Source organism: Mastomys coucha, unplaced genomic scaffold, assembly GCF_008632895.1.
Source record: "Mastomys coucha isolate ucsf_1 unplaced genomic scaffold, UCSF_Mcou_1 pScaffold15, whole genome shotgun sequence".
Classification (NCBI taxonomy): domain Eukaryota; kingdom Metazoa; phylum Chordata; class Mammalia; order Rodentia; family Muridae; genus Mastomys; species Mastomys coucha.
The window spans coordinates 168,283,416-168,304,230 of NW_022196897.1; the positions used below are offsets into that span (position 1 = coordinate 168,283,416).

General features: G+C 43.0%; 1 protein-coding gene across 1 annotated transcript; it reads right to left on the reverse strand.

The window, feature by feature from the left end:
- Positions 1-2,821: 2,821 nt before the first annotated feature.
- On the reverse strand, positions 2,822-19,094 carry Npbwr2 (neuropeptides B and W receptor 2). Its single transcript, XM_031373292.1, is given in 5 exon segments — positions 2,822-3,059; positions 3,061-3,124; positions 3,127-3,348; positions 3,351-3,670; positions 18,997-19,094. Coding segments are annotated over 5 exon segments (942 nt in total).
- Positions 19,095-20,815: the final 1,721 nt, after the last annotated feature.

Consider the following 20,815-nt stretch of genomic DNA (forward strand, 5'->3'; position numbering starts at 1 on the left):
TTTTAACCCTGTTCTACCCTTGGCAGAGGAACTTTAAGGAGCCTCTTGATTTAGGGGAAGGAAATACTTCCTGGGTTGCAGAAGCTGCTGCCTTTCCTTCTCCCAAGACAATGACTACCTTTTCTCCCCACCCTCAGGGACTTGGGTAAGATGCTTTTCTTCACAGCTTTTCTTTGTAGACTCTCACAGTTTGAGCAAATCTAAAAGGAGTTATGGTGATAACAGAGCAGAGTACCCTTCTCTGGTGGCAGAGCAACCCTATGCTATAGAGATCTATCTCCGGGCTCTTGTCTGTGTAGGCCCAATCTGGCTCAAGTTGACCCTCAGGCAGATGGCCTTTGTCAGGGGGACCTTGAAGAGGGTCTTATGTGCCAAAGGCCTTGCTTCCAGTACAGGGCTGGTGAGCCGATGCTTGGTTTTATACAAGTTTTAATGACACTGTCCATTTGTTTTTGTTTTTAGTCTAGCAGTTTATAAGCAATAGATATAAATTTCTCACAGGCTTAAAAGATGTAGTTCATGCAGGTGTGGTGGATTGGATTCTATGAAACTGTGTTTTTGTTGCATCCTTACTTTATAGAAAGATGACTTCAGAGCTTCATATGTCACATTAATAGTAATAATGAGGTTGTAGAGTTTCAACCTCACAACCTATTCCCATAGCAAAGTCACCTCATAACACCATCACATTGGGGAATAGGGTTTCAAAATGTTTGTGTGTGTATGTGTGTGTACAAGCACAGCAGTAGTTCTTAGCAAACACATTTGTTTCAAATAGAAATTCAGCATCAAGTGAAAATTTCCCTCCTTGATGAAGTTATAGTCCCCAGGAGATTGTGTGCTCCTGATAGGTGATGGGGTTCTTGGCTGCTGACCCTGGCCATTGTCTTTAAGGAGGTTGGCCATTAGGGGAGCCTTAGAGTTGAATACACCTCCCTGGCTCTCCAAGACTATGTACCTTCCCCATTTTTTCCCCATTCTGGGTAACATAGCCTCACCCCAAACTGTTTCTGTTTACTACCAGGCTTGATCAAGTCTAGTTTCTCTGAATCTAAGTTTTCTTCTCTGTGCAAGCCTTCCTCTTGGGGTTATGTGAAGGGCAGGATGTATAGGATGAGGTAGGTCCCAAGGGTCTTTTTACTTCAGAAAAGCAAGGCTTCATCAGCTGCTTCAGACACTTCCCACCAGAGGGCACTGTGGCCCCAATGTAGGCCCAGCCAAGGTCCAGGACCCGCTGTGAGAAACAGCAGGGAGATTTGGGTTAGGATCTCCTTGGCAGCAGGAGCCAGAGTGTGGGGGTTTTGTGGAATAAGTAAGACTTCTGAGCTTATGGAGAAAACCAAAGCTAGTTCCAACAGGATCCTTGTGAGAAACACCCTTGATCTAGTTGTCTAGCCTTGGGGAATGACAGGAGAGGAAGACCATTCCCTTTGCTGGGCTGTGGGTGGGAATAAAGGTCTGTATAAATATCACTTACTAAATGATTTTGCCACTAGAGCATCGAAGGGGACAAGGGTTTGGAATCTTCAGAGAAAATTTGGCTGGTACCTCCTTTGTTGTGGTCAGCTTTAGCAAACTAGAGCCAGCTGAGGGGCTATCCACAAGGATGCCTGGCTCTTTCACAGCCTGGTCCACTCACTAATGTGTTCCCCTCCTAATCTTCACACCCATTCATCTTTCACTCACTCTGTTCCTCCTTCACACTCACTCTGTTCTTCCTTCACTCATTCTTTGCTCAGTACACCTGCTTTTGCCAATCTCTGTGGTCTGAACACAGTTCTGGAAAGCGAGATGTTTTGCTGTATCTATTTATAAGGGGCTCTTGTCCTGAGGGGGTTCTCTTACTCAGGAGCAGTGCGTACTAATTAGGCTTTGCTGAAGTGTGACTGTACAGTGAAGCAGGCACAGCTTGATCTCAGCAGAGCTGTGGGTGTGGGTTGTGGTTTAAAAAGTGCCCATTCTAGGCTGTCTTCAACCATTACTCTAATATTCAGCTTGTGTTAGGGCTGAGAGTGGATTTGGAGACTAGATCACACAGCTGTTTGCCAAGTTTTCCTCTTGAATTTCAGATCCTCTGGTTCCTGTGAGAGTACTTCAGAAGCTTGTAGAGCATCCACGTCTTCCCAGTAGCTGTGGGAGCAGGACTTCTTGAGAGAGACCCCAGCCACTCTATAGTCTCCATTGTATAGTCACTAGACCTCACCAGCATTCTGCCTGAAGTCTCATGGGAAGCCATTTGAATAAGCCACTCCTCAGTTTTGGATCCTCAGAAGCTAAACACTTCTTATCTCTCAGCTTCTAAGTTTTTGTTGTACAACAATAGGCACTAGCTCAGGAGAGATATTAGGGGAATGACATTTAGGGCTGATGAGAAGTATGGACAATAAAGTTATCCAATATTGTCTGGTTTAGATGAAGGTCCAAATGTTCTGTTAAGCTCAAGTACTTGGTAGGCAGAAGGATGGCATATGCCATGAAGGTGTCAGAGTCCTGGATCATGACAATATTTGGTTATACTGCTGAAGTGCTTGTCCTTTTATAACCTGTCAACTCTACAAAGGTTCCTGTTCCAGGACACGGGGGTGGGGGGCTATCTCTGTGTCCATCCTCTGTGGGTGATCAGACCTAGGGTGCTTGGTACAAGGATCAAATTGCCTGCTATTGTCTTCTTAGGGATGTGTAGGAAGCAGAGGAACAGAAAGGGAATGTCGTGGTTGTTTGTATGTATCTGTATAGAGAACACAGGCATAAGTGTGGAGAAACAGAGTGTCCCCTGGCTTGGTCAACCACTGCTCTTGGAGGTGGTAAATGGCAAGGATGCTCAGACCTCCTGAAACAGGATTATGGTACAGAAATTCTTGTGGAAGTTGTCATTCAGGAGTGAGTTCAAGAAAGGATTGAGGCATGAGTTGACATAGCTGAGGCTGGTGATGGCATAGGAGATACCAATAACTAGGGATGTATGGGGCATGCCTGTAGTCAGGGCCACCACAGAGGCCAGGTGAAAGGGCATCCAGCAAAGAAAGCATATGGCCAACACAGTGAGGACAAGGCCAGTTCCTCTTGGCCTTGCCTAGAACCTTTATGCCAGAGTGGAGCTTCATGGTATGAAGTCTGCACAATGGTCCATATATGAAATGCAGATGATGCACAATGGCATTACAAAGCCAAGAACCAATGAATATGTGTGGCTGGCCTGAAACCAGACCCACTCTGGCTTCAGAAAACTTAGCCCACAACTGGGTGCCTGTAACTCATTGCTGTAGACATGGGCAAAGGATCAGAAGGGCAGAACCATGACGGTGACCCCTAGCCAGATACAAAGGCTGGCAACTTTTGCTCCCTCTAGGTGTGCCTAGGCAATTGTCAAGATTGCACAGTGGCCAGTACTCCTAAGTAGCAGTCCACACTCATCACAACCAGGGAAATGCTGGAGAAGATGTTGTAGTAGTCAATGGTCAGCACCAGTTTGCAGAATGGCTCTCCAAAGGGCCAGTGCTGTAGCAGGTACTCAGTGATGTTGGCTGGGAGCACCAACACAAAGAGCCTATTAGCAATAGCTAGGTTCAGAATAAACACATTAGTTACTGTTTTCATCTTTGGTGCCCTCAGGATCACATAAATGATAGCCAAGTTAACAGTTAGGCCCACAGCACAGATCATGGAGTATCTGTTGATAGGTTATGTTGGCAGCCATGCGGAGCACAGTGGCTCCACATAGTGGCTCAGGGAAGGTGGCATGGGGCTGGGTATTATTCTCCTTTGACAAGTTTGTGCTCATGGTAGTGAGGATGTTGTTAGTAACTTTGGCTATTGGAGGACTCTGGGTACTCAGCAACCTGTATCATGGTAGGGCTTAGAGACTGATATCTGGCCAGGGGCCTCCTGGGCTGGATTCTGGGAAAGAAACAGTCAGAAATGCTACAACAGTGGCCACCTCAAGTTCTCTGAGGCTATTCTATTTACCCTAGCCTGGTGGGGCAGGGTTCTCCTTCAGCTTCCTAGATGTAGCCCCATTTCCAGATTCTGGTCATATGAGAGCAGCTACACCCCTGGGATGCTAAGTGGCCAAGAGCAACCCACCTACCATCCCCAATATTCAATAAGCAGAAGCAGTGCTGTTGTCTATTTGTAGATGCACCTTTTAGGTGCTTCTCTGGATACTTTGGATCTAAAAGTTCTTCCCTTCAGGAGTCAAGTTCTCACTCTCCATACTGGTATGTAAACACCTGCTTTACCAGGTATTCCATTGACCTGTCATCTGTCCAGTGCCTTATAGCTGGAAGGGCTCACAGTGTATAGGCAGCTGTGAGATGAAGGGTGTGACCCCTCTCTTTCAGCAGAGGTTTCAGCCAGTCTTGGTCAGCTGGGAGGGTGGTTTCCAAGACCCACTTGCATGCCTGGTACCTGAGTCTGTTGGCTTCCCAACCTAGGCCTGGTTACAGCACAAATGAGCAGGGAGAGGAGTGGAGAAATCTGGGTGCTACTGTTTGACTGAAGCTCCTGGAGACAAGCACTCCCTTTTCCCTACCAAGTGCTGAACTACAGTGCCTGCAGCTGGTGGTCTGGGATTCCATCCCCATGCTGTCTGTGCCTGCTCTCCACCATACCCTGTGTGTGTGTGTGTGTGTGTGTGTGTGTGTGTGTGTGTGTTTTAGAATTTTGCTGGTTATTAATCACTCAGGTAAGTCACAAATAGGTAGCTGAGAGATGTATTTTTGTTCATGTGTGTGTCTATCTGTTGGGGAGGCACACACCACACAGGGCTTCTGGGCTCTAAGGGTATTTATGATTCTGTCTGCAGGCACTAGGAACCTGTGTACCTTTGCCTGTGTACATGCATCTTGGTAGATCTCATGCCTCATCCTCCTTTTTAATATTTTTTTTGGGGGGTGGGATGGGCAGAATTTCTCTGTGTGTAACCTTGGCTGTCCTAAAATTTCTTCTGTAGACCAGGGTGGTTTCAAACTTACAGAGATATTCCTGCCTCTCCTCCTGAGTGCTGGGATTAAAGACATAAGCTATCACTGCCTACTTAGAAGCATGCACATGGTACGTATATTGCATGTATGTGTGGGCCCATGTCTGCTTATATGGGGCTTCTGAGGGTAGCTCTGTACTATATCCAAAGGAGTCTGTGTATATTCTTGTATAAATATTGGTCTGGAGGACTGCTGGTCTTCATATGAAGCCAAATGTTGACCAAAGACAACCTATTCTGTTTTTGTCTTTTACCAGCCATGAGAGGCCACCGAGAAAGGCACTTGCTTCTACACTGGCTCCTGGTCCCTTCTCTGTGGCACTCAGGAAAACTACTGGAAGCCAAGAGCTCTTCTATACTCCTTGCATATTTTCTCCTTAGGTGGGAACTGTTCAGTCAGTCCTACCCATGAACAGCAGGGCTGTCTCTCTGCCTGTGCTTTTATAGCAGTATTGTGTTGAAGATGAGCTGCCAGTTTGATTTGGGATATTTTTTTCTTTGAACATATACTACAGCAGTGGGATGGGGAAGATGGGGTAGTTTGTTTTCAGCCTCAGGGGATGTGACTGTCCATTGAGGATTTGCCCAGTGCCTTCTGGAGTACAAAGCTATCACCCATATCCACAGGTCAGCTTCTTTTGTGAGTTACTCTCCCAAATCTTTTTGTTCCATGTTTTTTTCTGGACTGGGTCAGATAGGCATATGGACAATGACCCTGAGTGCCTTGAGGTTACTGAGCCTGAGTTATACCAGGTGGGAGCAGTCATGGATAATTCCTTGTGGATACTATACTCTGGGTGGATCAGCTCTGGTTAGTAGGTCTGTAGGTATTTCTGGAGGAGCATTTCACTTAGAGAGACTGAGGTCCCTGAGGTCAACCAACAGATATGGCCAGCAACTATGAAGAAAGTCCTTATTAAGTTGAATTTAATGAGTTGGGGGGTGCTTGTGGGATAAAACAGAGGTATTGGGTATGTTCAGAGTTAGGAAACCAGAGATATGACAGTTTCAGACCTGTGTCAGGCTCTTCTCCTGGCAAAAGGGGGTGGCGAGATCTTCTGTCATCTAGTTTATGTCCTGAGTCTTCCTTCCTGTGAATCTTGTCAACGAGGAGCTGGCCAGTACTCTCTGTTGTCATCATTACTGGCAAAGGTGGAGGTCCTTTACATCTTTTCTTGCTCAACTTTACACACACTAAATACATCACTCCACACCTTTTTCCAGAGCTTGTCGTTCTAGGATATCTTCCCTCTAGTCCAGGAGGGGAGTGGACTGGTATTAGAATGCATGCTTGAGAGTATAAAACCCTCTCTCATCTTCCATTAGACTCCTGACTTCCTTTAGTCAACTCTTCACCTCACTAGTAGTCAGCCCTGTGTAAAAGTCCCTCCCAGACTTTTTTCTTCCAGAGCCTGACTTGGGGAGTGCCCTGGCTCCTCACCATGTCTGTCCTCTTGGAAGTGGGGAAAAAAGGAGGAACAAGTATGATCATGGGGGCTCTGTGGTAGGAGAAGAAGAGATGGGGCTGGGAATGATGTGGATTGGATACTGAGGGTTATAAAATGTAGGATCTAAGCTGTCACAGCCCAAGGCTGCTGTGGGTGTCAGTCATCCTGGCACTGGTCCATATGTGTGGAGACCCCAGATGCCTCTTTCCCCTCTAGTTACACCTCACCTGTGGCTGCTGCAGCTTGGCAGCTGTTTGTATAGCCTTTACACTTGGGCTAAGAGAGCTGCTTTGTTCTGCTTGGCTGGGCATTGTCCCAGAGGAAAGCTTTGCTTCAAGAAAAGATTTTCACTTTCAGAAATGAATTGGTCTTTGCAGCCTGTTGGGTGTGAGGGGAAAGGCTGTGGAGGGAGCCAGGTGTCAGCTGTACAGGGTGGGGGTGGGGAAATGCCCTGCAGTGACAACCAGACTTGCTGGAAATGCTGGGGCAGGGTTGGGAGGATAGGGTGGTCGGGTATGTGGTGGGTTAGGGGTCTGGATACTGTAGGCTTGCATCTGGGTCTCATGTGTGTATGTGTTTGTCTCTGGGCTCAGGAGAAGTGGTCTTCCCAGGATAGGGGGAAGAAGAGGGTGTGACACCTACCTGTTTGTGTAAGCTAGGAACAGAGATAGCAGTCAGCAACAGGAAAGCTCAACTATAGGGCTTTATCCTTATTGTCATTTCATGTAGATGTGGCAGTCAACCTCCATCTACTGTTACCAGGCACCTGGAGGTCCTATTACTTCTACAGAAGCAAACCAAAACAGAAATTGGTGGAGGAGATCATTTTATTTTCTGGGCTTGGGAAAATGGAGTAGAGATAATGCATCTCTCTTTTATACATTTATTTTTATTTTCTCTATAGTTTTTAATCTGTTCTGTTATAGTAGTGAAAAATAAATAACTAAAAAGGAAAGGGAAGGATATGACTGCTATGTCATACTGTTATATAAGGGTATAGTGGGGGAGAAAATTCATTATAGGTAAGTAGTAGAGTAGAGCCAGAGGCATGTGTCCCAGACACATTTGGGAGTGTCCAGAGTGATCATGACCCTAAAGTCATGACCATGACTCTGAGGAAAGAGAGAAGAGGAAGGAGAGGAGAGAGGGGAATCAGGAGCAACAGCCAAGAGAGCAAAGGTAGAAAAAGGGGTGGGTAACCAAAATGTCTTGATTAGGCAGCTCAGCCTGGGTTGGAGAGTTCAAGATAGAGGGCAGCATATGCCAACCATACCCTGTAACAAGTAGGGACTAAGGGATGCTGGGAGAACCTGTCATGTCTGCTTTGATGTGTGACTTAGTGCTGACTGGAAGGAACGTATTACTCTCCGTGAGCCTCAGCACTTATACTGCAGCTAGGATTGTTTAATGCAATTAACGTAAGTGCTTACAGTCTTTCCCCCTCCCCTGCCTAAAGATCTCCATCAGAGAGAAGAGGTGGGAAGGAATGAGCACAGCAACTCAGGGGCAATCTTCCAGCGGTGGTATTTCCTCCCCACCCTGGCCCAGAGCCAAGACAGATGCCAGGAAATGGTCCTCATCTTGGGTCAGAGGCTGGTGGCTGCTCTTACCTTTGCGTAGTGCCTGTTTCCCAGGGCTTCACCTTTTTACTGAGGAGGGTTTCACTGAAGACTGGTCATTGCAGTTAGCTGTAGGGAGTGTCCCTGGGGATCTTTATGCACACCAAAGGGTAGTCAGCATAGCTGGTGTAGAGTCAGATGTAGAGTTGAAGGATTGTATTCTATATACAGCTGGGAGCAGTTGTGGTCATTACTGTGAACAGTACTGGCAAGGTGGTCAGGGAATGGCTAGGTATCTTCAAGTCTCTGGCTTCACTCAGAATGTGCATGTGGACATGCAGGTGGGTACTGTTAGAAATAAGTTCAAAGCCACAAAGAAAAACCACTACTTCAAAGTGTCTGGACAAAGCAACACTTTATTCTTGATCAAAATAGTGTGCTTGGGAGACTGAACACACCAATACAAGAAGTGCACCAGGTTTTTATTCTAACTTAGGTGGTGACTATGTTTTTCTCCCATTGGCTGGTGTCTGACCATACAGTTTTAATTGATTGGCTAGTCTTCAAGAATTGGCACACAGGAAGCTAAGGAAGGGAAAAAGGGTCACTAGGGGTGGGGGAGTCATTGCTCCAGGCCATCTAATTAACAGAATGCAGCAGGGTTTTTTTTTTGTTGTTGTTGTTGGGGGGGGGTGTTAAACCATTTTTATAAAAATAGTCTTACAAGGTGGAGAATACAAAAATTTGAATTATTTGTCCTAAACACAAATTTATAGTATTTGATAGAAAAAACTCATGCTTAATATTTCTTACAAGTCTCTCCTCTTATTTTTAAACTTTTTTTTCTTTAAAATCATTAAGATGTTGGCTCTCTGTTTTTGTTCTATCCTGGAATAAGAAGCTACAATAGGGGGCTGGAGAGATGGCTCAGCGGTTAAGAGCATTGACTGCTCTTCCAGAGGTCCTGAGTTCAAATCCCAGCAACCACATGGTGGCTCACAACCATCCATAATGAGATCTAACACCCTCTTCTGGTGGGTCTGAGGACAGCTACAGTGTACTTAGATATAATAATAAATCTTAGAAAAAAAAGAAACTACAATAGTGAGGGAGTATCTGTTTAGTAATAATTGATACAGTAAGTTAGAGTTAAGCCCAAGTACAAATAATTAATTATTCTGTCTAATTCATTAACATGGTTTAAGGTGAACTCACCTTTCTAGTGTTGGTCTGTTGGCCAAAAGATTGGCCTGGCTTCACTGGAATGTTAGGTCTGTACTCAGGCCATAAATTCTATTCTCCTGACCAAGAGTTTTTTCTTTTCTTTTATTCTTTCCTTTCTTCCTTTTTCCTTCTTTCTAAAAACAATCTATCTATCTATCTATTTTACATATGAATGCTTTATCTGCATGTACTCCTGTGTGCCAGAAGAGGACATTAGATCCCATTACAGATGGTTGTGAGCCACCATGTAGTTTTTGACAATTGAACCCAGGACCTCTGGAAGAGCAGCTATTGCTCTTAACTGCTGAACTGTCTCTTCAGCCCCAGAGTTTTTTCTTAACAGGCCTTCATTGCTACTTTAACAGTCTCCCTAAAGAGGTAACCAGAGAAACATGCAGAACAAACATCAGTAAACAAAGCCCTAATCTTCTTTTTTTTCAGTCAACTCATCATAGGGAACACCCCCATATGTGTGTGCTTGGTGGCAGTCAGCATTGCAAAGGCATTTACACAACTTCTTCATGTAACTTACTTGTACTTTTAGACCTGCATGGGCACAAGCACATATATGCCATTTTCATTTGATAATAGATTGCTGCTGTGCACATCCTACTTTATAGCTTGGTGGGTCAGATAACATCCGACATGAACATGATGAAGAGCTCAGGTCACATGGTAACTTGGTGATTCATTGGCAAACATTCAGTTTCCACTAAGGCCCAATAACAGGCCAAGAGCTGTCTTTCAGTGGAAAAACTGTTGTTTGCAGATGATGGTTGAGCCTTGCTCCAAAATCCCAAATGTCTTTTCTGTGATTCACCTATAGAGCCTACCAAAGATTCTAAACAGCATCCCTATCTGCCACTGACTCCTCAAGTACCATTGGGTCTGCTGGATCATGTGGTCCAAGTGGCAGAGCAGCCTGCATAGCAGCCTGTACCTGTTGAAGAGCCTTCTGTTCCATGTTCCACACAAAGCTAACAGCTTTCCCAGTCACTTGGTACATGAGTCACAGTAATACTCCCAAGTGAGGAATGTGCTATCTCCAGAATCCAAATAGGCCCACTAAATACGCTTCTTTCTTGGTGATGGAAGGCTCCAGGTACAATAAATTCATCCTTCACCATTGAAGGAATATCTCTGCATGTCCCAACCCACTGGACTCATAAGAATTTCACTGAGGTAGAAGCCCTTGAATTGGATTTATTTCCTATCCTCTGATACATATATGTGTTATAAATGAGTCCAAAGGGTTGCTATCTCCTGCTTACTTGGTCCATTCAGTATAATGTCATAAATATAGTACATCAGTGTGATATTTTGTGGAATAAACATTAAGATCTCTTCTAAGTTATGACATAGGGCTTAGGAGTTAATATATTCTTGAGGTAAAACTTTAAAGGTATAATTCTGGGCTTGCCAACTGAAAGCAAATTGCTTCTGGGGGTCCTTATGGACAGGTACCAAGATAAAGGCATTTGCTAGATCAATAGTTGAAAGCCATGTACCAGGAGATATGTTAATCTGCTGGGGTAAGAAAACCACATCTGGTACACTATCTGATTGAGTTTTTGATAGTCAATCATCATTCTCCATGGGCCATCTCACTGGCCAGACAGGAGAGTTAAAGGGTGATGTGGTAGGAACATATTTTAAGTCCTTGATAGTGGCACTAACTTCTGCAATTCCTCCAGGGATGTGATAGTGTTTTTGATTCACTGTTTTTCTTGCCAAAGACAACTCTAAAGGCATTCATTTAGTGTTTCTAAACACAATAGCTCTTAGTCCACAGGTCTGGGAACCAATGTGAGAATTCAGCCAGCAGGGCCATGGTGGCACATGCCACCCTGCACTTAGGAGGCAGACAGATCTCTGTGAGTTCGAGGTCAGCCTGGTCTACAGAGTGAGTTCGAGGACAGCCAAAGCTACCTCAAAACAAAACAATAGAAAAGAAAAAAAAAAGAATTCTGACAATTTCTTAGACTATCTATCCCAATTATACATTCTGGGACTGGGGAAATAACCACTGGATGAGTTTGGGACCCACAAAACCTACTGTGAGTCAGACTTCAGCCAAAGTCCATTAATCACCTGACAGAAACCCCTGCTTTAACTGGAGGTCCACAATGTTTCTTGGGATCTCCTGGAATCAGTGTCAATTCAGAACTGGCATCCAATAGACCCTGGAAAGTCTGATTGTTTTTTTTTCTCCAGTGTACAGTTAACCTTGTAAGAGGCTATAAGTCCTTCTAGGGAAATCCTGGAGAAAGGCTAACAGTAAAACTTGTAGGTATTTTATTAAGGTTCTTCCTCTGCTGGCAGGGGAACCTGGCTATCCGTTCATTCAAAAGTTTCTGGGTCTGCAAACTGGCTCAAGACTGGAATTGGATCATGGGCTGACATTCCGTTCTGCCACAATCCAATGGAGCCTCTCTTTTTTTCATTTGTTTGAGATATTTTTTTCTTAAAAAGGATTTTAAGGCTCAGGGAAATTGAAGTGCTAGAAGGGATATGTTGTGTAAAACCTAATTCTCCCCATTGGGAAGGCCCAGGAGATGTGACCTTCATTAATCCTACAAGACGCAAAATGGTGAGGAGGGCACCAGCACATTTGAAGAGTTTTGTTGTTGCCCTTTTCCTTGTGCCAGACCTTAAAAGTTGGCGCCACATATCAAACAAAAAAAATGCACTAGGCTTCTTATCTATTTCATGCCTAGAAACATCATGATTGAGTTAGCCAGTACCAAAGGTCCATACAAGTCAGATCACCATAGCACTCACTTTGCCTGTGCTGACCATTATGGGTCAGACCATTATGAACATGGCTTTGTATATGGTGCCCATTATGATAACTATAGTTAACTTGCCTTTGGCAATTTAGTGCTGCCACCTGGCCCCTGCTACCTCAGGGTCCAATTAAATCCACTGCATTTAGCAGCAGTGGCACCAACCTTTAAGGTCTGGCACAAGGAAAAGGGCAACAACAAAACTCTTCAAATGTGCTGGTGCCCTCTTCACCATTTTGCGTCTTGTAGGATTAATGAAGGTCACATCTTCCCATTGTGGAGAAGTAGGTTTTACACAACATATCCCCTCTAGCACTTCAATTTCCCTGAGCCTTAAAATCCTTTCATCAACACAAAGCCGAGGAATACCAGACATCTCCAACTCTTTGTCAGCAGGCCATCTTTCAGCTAATCATCCAAATAAACTTCTGACTCCTTTAAAAAAAAAAAAGCTGTGCTACTTTTCATATTAAACCTCGAGTCTTTATTCAAAGAGCCCATGTCAACAGACTCAGCCTGATTTAGGTTTATGTTTCTTCCATCATTATCCCACATCTTTAAAATCCATTCCCACACATATTTTCTAGACTTCTGATTGAATGAATTAGCAAACTCATTAAGCTCTTCAGTATTGTAGCCCACACACCTGTGGACTACACTCTCTAATAGTTCTAGAGGCAGCTATTGATGGCCTTGAGGGACATCAGTATTGTCTTGCCTGGCATTTCCTTTAGACAAAGTCACTGCTGGTTTAGCCTACAATGAACAATTAATTTCCTCAGTCAAAGGTAGAAAAGACAATCTTTCCAGGAGTTGAGGTGGGAGTTCATCTTCTTCGGAGGGCAGAGACTACTTCTTTGGGTGAGATAAACCCTTGAGAATCTGAGGGTTCAAAGTTATCAGCTTCAGTAGGTTTCTCCCACATACCCCTGTCCCAAGTTACAGGATCCCATTCTTTACCAATTAATGCCCTTACTTTAATTGCTGACACCCCCTGAGGCTGGGACTTGAATTTTTGCCGTAATTCAGCCAACCTTATAATGAGGACTTTGATTTGATTTTCTGCAACTTGAGCTCTGCAGCTGCTGGAGAGCAGACTCTCTTCCAGGCCACACTTAAAACCTTTAGACTGTTTATGTGCACATAAAGCCAGTCAATTTTATCACTAAGTTCATTCTCCTCCTCCACCGTAGAAGTTGGTTAATTTCATCACAGAGGTCATTCTTTTCCTTTCTCAGTTTATCCAGAGATGCTATGAACAAGCAAACAGCATCTTCATTTCCCTTATTTTTCCACAAATTGTTGAAGGTTTTATATACAGAATCATTAAATCTATTGCACTCACAACTGGTGAATCAGGAAAATCCAATGCATTTGTCTCCTTAAGTTTGTAAAATAGTTCACACCATGGACTTTCAGTACTCTCTGAGCTTTCAAAAGGGGATTCAGTAACTGTAGGTGTTGGTAAATTGGAATGCCTATTCCAGATATTTTTTAAAAAAATTTACCTTAATATTTCTGTTGCTCTAGAAACCACTTCTGGTACCAAAATCTATATTAATCAGAGTTTTCTAAAGGAACAAACATAAAATAAATGAAAAAATATGATTTATTGGAATGCCTTACAGGCTGTGGTCCAGCTGGACCTCTTCAGCATTGTAGCCCACCTCCTTGTTCCATAGTTCAACTGTTCCTGAACCATAGTTCAACTATGGTTGTCTACCAATGGAAGGTCCAAGAATCCAGTAGTCATTCAGTCTACAAAGCTCATATCTCAGCTGGTCTTCAGTAGATGCTGAAATCCCAAAGTAGACTCTAAAGCCAGTAAATGAATGGACTTGCTAGTAAGAGCAAAAGCAAGCAGGCAAAGAGAGAGCAAGCTTTTTTCTTCCATGTCTTTTATATAGGCTGTCATCATGTCAGATCATGTGGCCCAGATTAAAGCGGTATCTTCTTACTTCAAAAGACCTAGATTACAGAGCAGTGATGGCTCATGCCTTTAATCCTATTACTCTGAGGCAGAGACAGGATCTGTGAATTTGAGGCCAGCTTGGTCTACTACAGAGTGAGTTCCAAAACAGTCAGGACTACACAGAGAAATCCTGTTTCAAAAAGGAAAAGAAAAGAAAAAAGAAAATATTTCCATTTTCATTTTAGTTAATTCTAGATGCAGTCAAGTTCTTGAACAAGACTAGCCATCACCCCAAGCATCTATTCATTTACATATCTATTCATGCATCTATCCGTGTATCCTTGTATTCATGTATACATACAACCATGGATCCATCATCCATCCATGCATACATGCATCCATCCATTCATCCATCCAAATATTTATCTATCATCTATCTGTCTGACATCTATTACATTCACCATCCACCCATCACACTTACCATCTATCCATCATTTACCAACTATTTATTTGTCCATACCTTTAGATAAAATTCAACATGAAACAACACCAAAACGTAAATTTCAAAATTAATTGTTAAAATTAAATTTTTATGTGCTAAAGTGTTTTACTATGACATATATATGAATGTGTGTGTTGCAAGAATGCCTGGTACCTGTAGAGGCCAGAAGAGGATGCCAGACCATTGGAATTGGATTTAATGGCCTGTTGTAAGCAACCATTTGGAGCTGGGAAGTGAGTCTTGGTCTTTTGCAAGAGGCAAGTGTCCTTAACTACTGAACCACTTATCCAGCAGTTAATTTTAATTTTAATGTTTTATGTATATATATGTGACTGTGTATAGATTTGTGCTCATGAGTGCAATGCCCACCAAGGCCAAAAGAAGACAATAGATCTTCTGGGGTTGGAGTTACAGGCAGTTCTGAGTCATATGGAATTGAACACTGGTCATCTGCAAAAACAGTTCTAGCCCTTAAGGGCTGAGCCACCTCTCCAGCCTTGATCAATTTATTTTTACTTAAAAAATTAATTCTTTGAGAATGTTATACCATGTATTTTGATCAGTCCTCTTTCAACTCCTCCCAGATCCACTTCCCCTTCCATCCAACTTCATGTCATTTTTTTCTTTTAAACTTATTGAGCCTAATTTGTTCTAATTATATACTCTTGGGTGTGTGGCCACCCATTGGAGCATGGTCTTCCTAACAGGAGCTGCACCCTTAAAGAAAATAGACCCTAACTCTCCTAGCAGCTATCAATTGCTAATAGCTCCTCAGGTAGAGGTGGAAATTTGTTACGTAGAGGGTAATCTCACCTCCCCTTCTATGGACTGGGATTTTATGTGGCTTGAGTTTGTGTAGGTCTTGTGCATGCTGTCACAACTGCTGTGGATTTATATATACAACTACCCTGTTGTGTTCAGAAAACACTGTGATGTTGTAGTCATCTACCATCTCTGGGCTTACAGTCTTTCTGCCTGTTCTCCTAAATGATCCCTGAGTCTTTGGAGGAAAGGTTTGCAATATAGTCCATCTAGGACTGAGCATTCTGTGTTATTATCTTCATTGGAGGTGTTGTGGGTCTCTGTGTTAATTGTCATCTGTGACAAAAAGCTTCTCTGATGAGGTTTTGAGAGATTCACTAATCTATTGGTATAACAATAAGCCATTGCAAATATGGAACATATTACAAATTTGCATGTTGTCCATGTTTGTGTAACAACTTCCTCTGATCAAGATTGAAATATTCCATCCTTCCAGAAGCTCCTTAAATAGGAAGGTAAGCAACTCAAAATAGCTTCAGGAAGTCTCTGAAACTAAACAGATTTCTTAGACTTCTTCCTAAAAGCTGAGACCTTTTAGAGGAAGGACAGCCAAGCTGCAAAGATCACTAACAAAGCTGAGCTGCAAAGATTGAGACTACTAGACCAGCTGCCTGGAAGAAGCAAATACCAGCCCAGATACCAGGAAGAAACTCAGATCAACTGGGGCACATAGAAAGGACACTATCCTACATGTTGAACAGCCTGCAGGCTGTGCAGTATGCCAGTCGAATCGAGGAATACGATGTACAGGGCTAGACAGCCCTTCTGTGGAGTAAGATGACCTGATGTTTATCTCATGCTTGCACTTACCACCTGGTTTATCTGGATGACAAACCTTTTAAGTTCTCATTCTGGCAACATTCTGGATGCCTGTGCTATGTGTTTCTGTTCCCAGTGAGGCCTAAAAGGCCAGCAGCTGCCCTCTGAGTCCAGGCGAAAGTGCAAACTACCTTCCAAGAGCCAAACTCAGGAAGCTGAGTGAGGACAGAACAGCATACAGAAGCTCTGGTTCCCCATTTTAGCCTGTTTCCAAGTTTCTTCAAGTAAGGTCATTTTGCTCTGTCTGCAACACAACATCATTACATTTTTATGGTTGGTTTTCTCGGCCTCAGTTGAAATCTCGGAAATAGAGAAAGCATGATTGTTCCATTGCCTTTCTTGATGGGGTACGTCCAATAAAATGTATTAAAGCTTTAATGAAATCTCTGCTTGGAGCAGATCCTGAATGAACTTAGAAACAGAATTTAAATTAAAATGTTGCTTTGCAGGCTAGAAACTTTGCCTAGGAAGAAATTAAAGGGTAGGTTTGCTTCTCATTACTACCGTTCTTGGGCTCTATGGGCACTATGCCTGGAGACCCTCCAACATGGTGCCTGCTTTGAATCCATGGCTGGACTTAGGAATTGGCTAGATGAGGCGGTAGCAGCTGTTTCCTGACTACTAAAACTACTGTCCCTACCCAGGGCAAAAGATGCTAGGCAGAGGGGAGAAAGATGGCCCTGTGCTTAAAGTATAGTTGTTTGTTTGTTTTTTTTTAAATGTAAAAAAAACCTTTAAAGTGCATTTTCCTACTTACAAATGTAATCTAGGAAAGAAACATATTTGTATTTTCCAGAGATATTTTAAAATTTTCAATATTTGTTTCCCTTTCAAATTTTTATTTTGAAATACCTACTTATGGGAGTCAGAAAATACTGCAAGAGGAAAGAGGAATACTGCAAGTGGGGTTGGGGGTAGTAAGGAAGAGGACTATCAAATCAGCTGGTTGTGGATTGAGAACAGGTAGAGAAGTGGAAGCCATGAAGGAGGGGTGTGGCTTGGCCTGAGAAGTGTTCAGCTTCGTCTTATTTTTAAGTCAGCTGAGCACTGTCCTTGGGGCTTCACATATAACAGTTATTTGTGGTTTTTAACCGACTGAAAGAGTGGGGTTTAGGGGTGTATGTCTGTGATTCTAGTTATTTGGGAAACTGAGATAGAAAAATTGCAAGTTGAAAACCTGCTTGGGTTACAGAGTGACTTTAAACCCAACCTGAACAACTTAATGAGACTCAGAATAAGAAGTAAAAAGAGGATTGGGGATGGAACTCTGCTGTAGAGCACTTACCTAGCATCCATAAGACACCAGGTTCAAAAACAAACACACAAAATCAACACAAAACAAAAGACCCCAAGTTCAACAGCTGAAGGGATGTTGGCCAGCTCCAGCATGGTGAGCATGGCTTTGGCAGGCCTTGCTGTTCTCTGAGATTCCTGCTACCTTGCTAAAAACCATTAGGTTACATTTTTAAAGCTAGCTACCAAGGTTTATTTTCTTATTTGGCCTTTTCCTCCTCCTGAGGCTGAGGACAAAGGTCCAGCCATCAAAGTATTAAAGTCCAGCAATCAAAAGCCCCTTTGGCTCACCTAATTAACATCTCCAATCAAAACAAACCAACTCATCCTAACATGGGTGTCTTATTTAAGGGTTTCCATTGCTGAGAAGAGACATCATGACCACAGCAACTCTTGTAAAGAACAACATTTAATTTTGGCTGGCTTACAGCTTCAGAGGTTCAGTCCATTATCATCCTGGTAGGAAGCATGGCAGCATCCAGGCACAGTGCTGGAGAAGGAGCTAAGAGTTTACATCTTGATCTCTGTCTCCCAGGCAGCTAGGAGGAAGCTCTCTTTGCCCACCTCCACAGTGACACACTTCTTCCAACAAGGCCACACCTCCTAATAGTGCCACTCCTTGGGCCAAGCATATTTAAGTCACCACAATGGAGTTTCTCATTACACCTTTATAAACTGTGTGACTGTTTCTTCTTTATCTAGAGGCAGTCCTTTGTTCTAGGGGACAAATACCCCTTCTTCATCTCCCTCTTCCCCTTCCCCCTTTCCTTAATCCTCTATCTCCTGTCTTTGTTTCTTATTCCTTGCCCTCTGTGTCTCTGAGGAAAATAAATCTCCTTTGTGCTGAGAACTTGGCCTTAGAGGTCTGGAGATGATATTTTTCCTTTTAACCCCCAACTTCACAAAGCAAAATAAAAACTATAAAAAGGCCTTTTCCACTTTGCTATAGAACTGAGATCTGATCAAAGAGCCCTGTGTCTTCTTTCCTTTCCATTCTCTGTGCCCTGAATACTTCTACTTGTTGGGAGAGAAAACATATGTGGGTAGGTGCCTCAACTTCCAGAAAGATATGTGGACAGATATGTGAATACCAGGCCTGGGAATTCTTCTGTTTTCTAAGTTTACAACACTGCCTTGTCTCTTTGATGATACAAACGAATTCTGAAGACATTTAAAATTTAAAGCAACTGAGTGCTTCAAGGCTGTCACAGAGAAAGTGGGTTCCCAGGAAGACTCTAGAGCCACTAGGAGGGCAAGTCAGAAGCAAAAGGTTATAATAGAAGGAAAGAGAAGTCACAGCTAAATGTGTTAACATAAAAACTAGTTTCTGAAAAATGGAGAAAATGTTCACAAATAAATGAGAAAACCTCAAACAGATAGAGATGAACAAGAAGGTTAAGACAAGTTTTTTAGAGACTGAAGATTTGTGGAGTCCTATGTGCTATGTGTATCTCTCCTCAAAGAGGTGACCCTTCTGGAGCCAGTTTACATGTAGAAGCAGACAATTCCAGTGTTTGTGGAGGTTCAGGGAGTTTCCTCTGAATGTCTAAGAGTGCAGGGCCCCACTGTTGTGAAGAATATTCCAGGCCTAGAGCCACTAGGGAGTAAGAGCCCAGAATGAGCATCTCCTACTCTCTTTGTCCAACTCACCTTGGAAGTTCTTGGTGGCACTGTTTCAGGAGGCTTAGGAGCTGTGGCCTTGCTGGGGGAAGTGTGCCATTAGGGGTGGAACTTGAGAGCATAGCCATTTTGAGTTTGTGCTCTCTGCTTCCTGTTTGTGATTTGAGATGTGAGCCCTCAGCTCTCAGCTTTTAGCTTTAGTTGCCATACCTGTCTGTTGCCAGCCTTACCTTCCTCTCTAAATGTCTTCAGAATTCGTTTGTATCATCATAATGGCAACAGACTTTTATCTCTTTGGAATCATAAACCCCAAATAAACACCACTTTCTATAAGTTGGCTTGGTCATGGTGTTTTATCACAGCAACTAAAAAGTAAAAATAAACACAGGCTATGGCAATGTGGTGAATATATCAAGTTCTGGAAGATTTGGTTTGAATACCTGGTATCAGGAGACAGAATATACTTAGGGTGACAAAAAAATGGGGTCTCTGCAGTCGGTCTTTTGCTACTTTGTGGGTTCTTTATTCTTTCACCATTCTCCAGCCCTTTTCTTCCACTCTTTCAATCCCCTAACACTAGGTAGGGGAGAAAAAAGGATGGAGAGGAAAGAAAAGAGATCCCTGAATAAAGTCAGGGTTTGGAAAGGGGGCAATGTTATTGTTAGACTATTTCTTGCTGATTAGGGACATCGAGTTCCTTTAGGTAATTTTAATTTTCACCATCAGGATATCTAACTTCTTCTTGTTGTTTCTTCTTTGCACACAACTTTGTAACAAACCTCCAACTAACACTGATCACACTGACCAACACCAACAAACAACCCAACCCACCTCTCCCGACCCTATCATTTATTTATATATCCTCTGAAAAGTCCCCAGAATTCCAAACATCACACAATTGCAGAAACTATCTGTGGCTGGCAAAATCACACCCCAACTAGAGCATGAGGCAAATCAGAGTCACCTATGGTAAACAATCTGAAGCAGCCCCATATCCCACACCTGGGATTAAAATAAAAATATATTCTTATAATATTTCTGTTTTTTTAAAGAAACCAAAATTCAAAAACTTTCATTGCAGTGCTCTTTGGGTTTGAGCAGTTGAATTACAAAATTGAACCATGACAATGAGAATGTAGGATCACTTTAGATTTGTGGGTGTGTCTAGCTTAAAGCCCACAGGCTATATGCAATAGAAGATAGATAGAAATGTGGCCCAACGTAAAACTTTAAACTTACTTAAAATATTTTGTAATTATTTGGTGATTTTCTTTTATAACTTGTGTGTTTTTAAGGGTGAACTCTGTAGGTGACAACATTGTATTGCAATGCAAAAGTTTAGATGTGTCTTCTAGAGTGACCATACTGTCACAGGTGGGTTTATACAGGTGGCCAGTGCCTTGGTTAGGGCTTCTATTGCTGTGAAGAAACACCATGACCATGGCAACTCTTATAAAGAAAAACATTTAGTGGGGACTGGCTTACAGTTTCAGAGGTTTAGTTCATTATTATTTTGGCAGGAAGCATGATGGCACACAGGCAGACATGATGCTGGAGAAGGAGCTGAGAATTCTATATCTGGATCAGCAGGCAGCAGGAAGATAAAGTCACACTAGGCCTTGCTTGAGCATCTTGAACCTCAAAGCCTACCCACCACCAGGGACACACTTCCTCTCACAAGGCCACTCCTACTACAACAAGGCCACACCTTCAAACAATGCCACTACTTATGAGCCTATGCGGCCATTTTCTTTCAAACCACCTCATCTGGGAAGAATGAACCATTGTTTGGAAGAACAGTGATTTTAAAAAAAAGAATGAGTGAAGGGCTGGAGAGCTAGTTCATCAG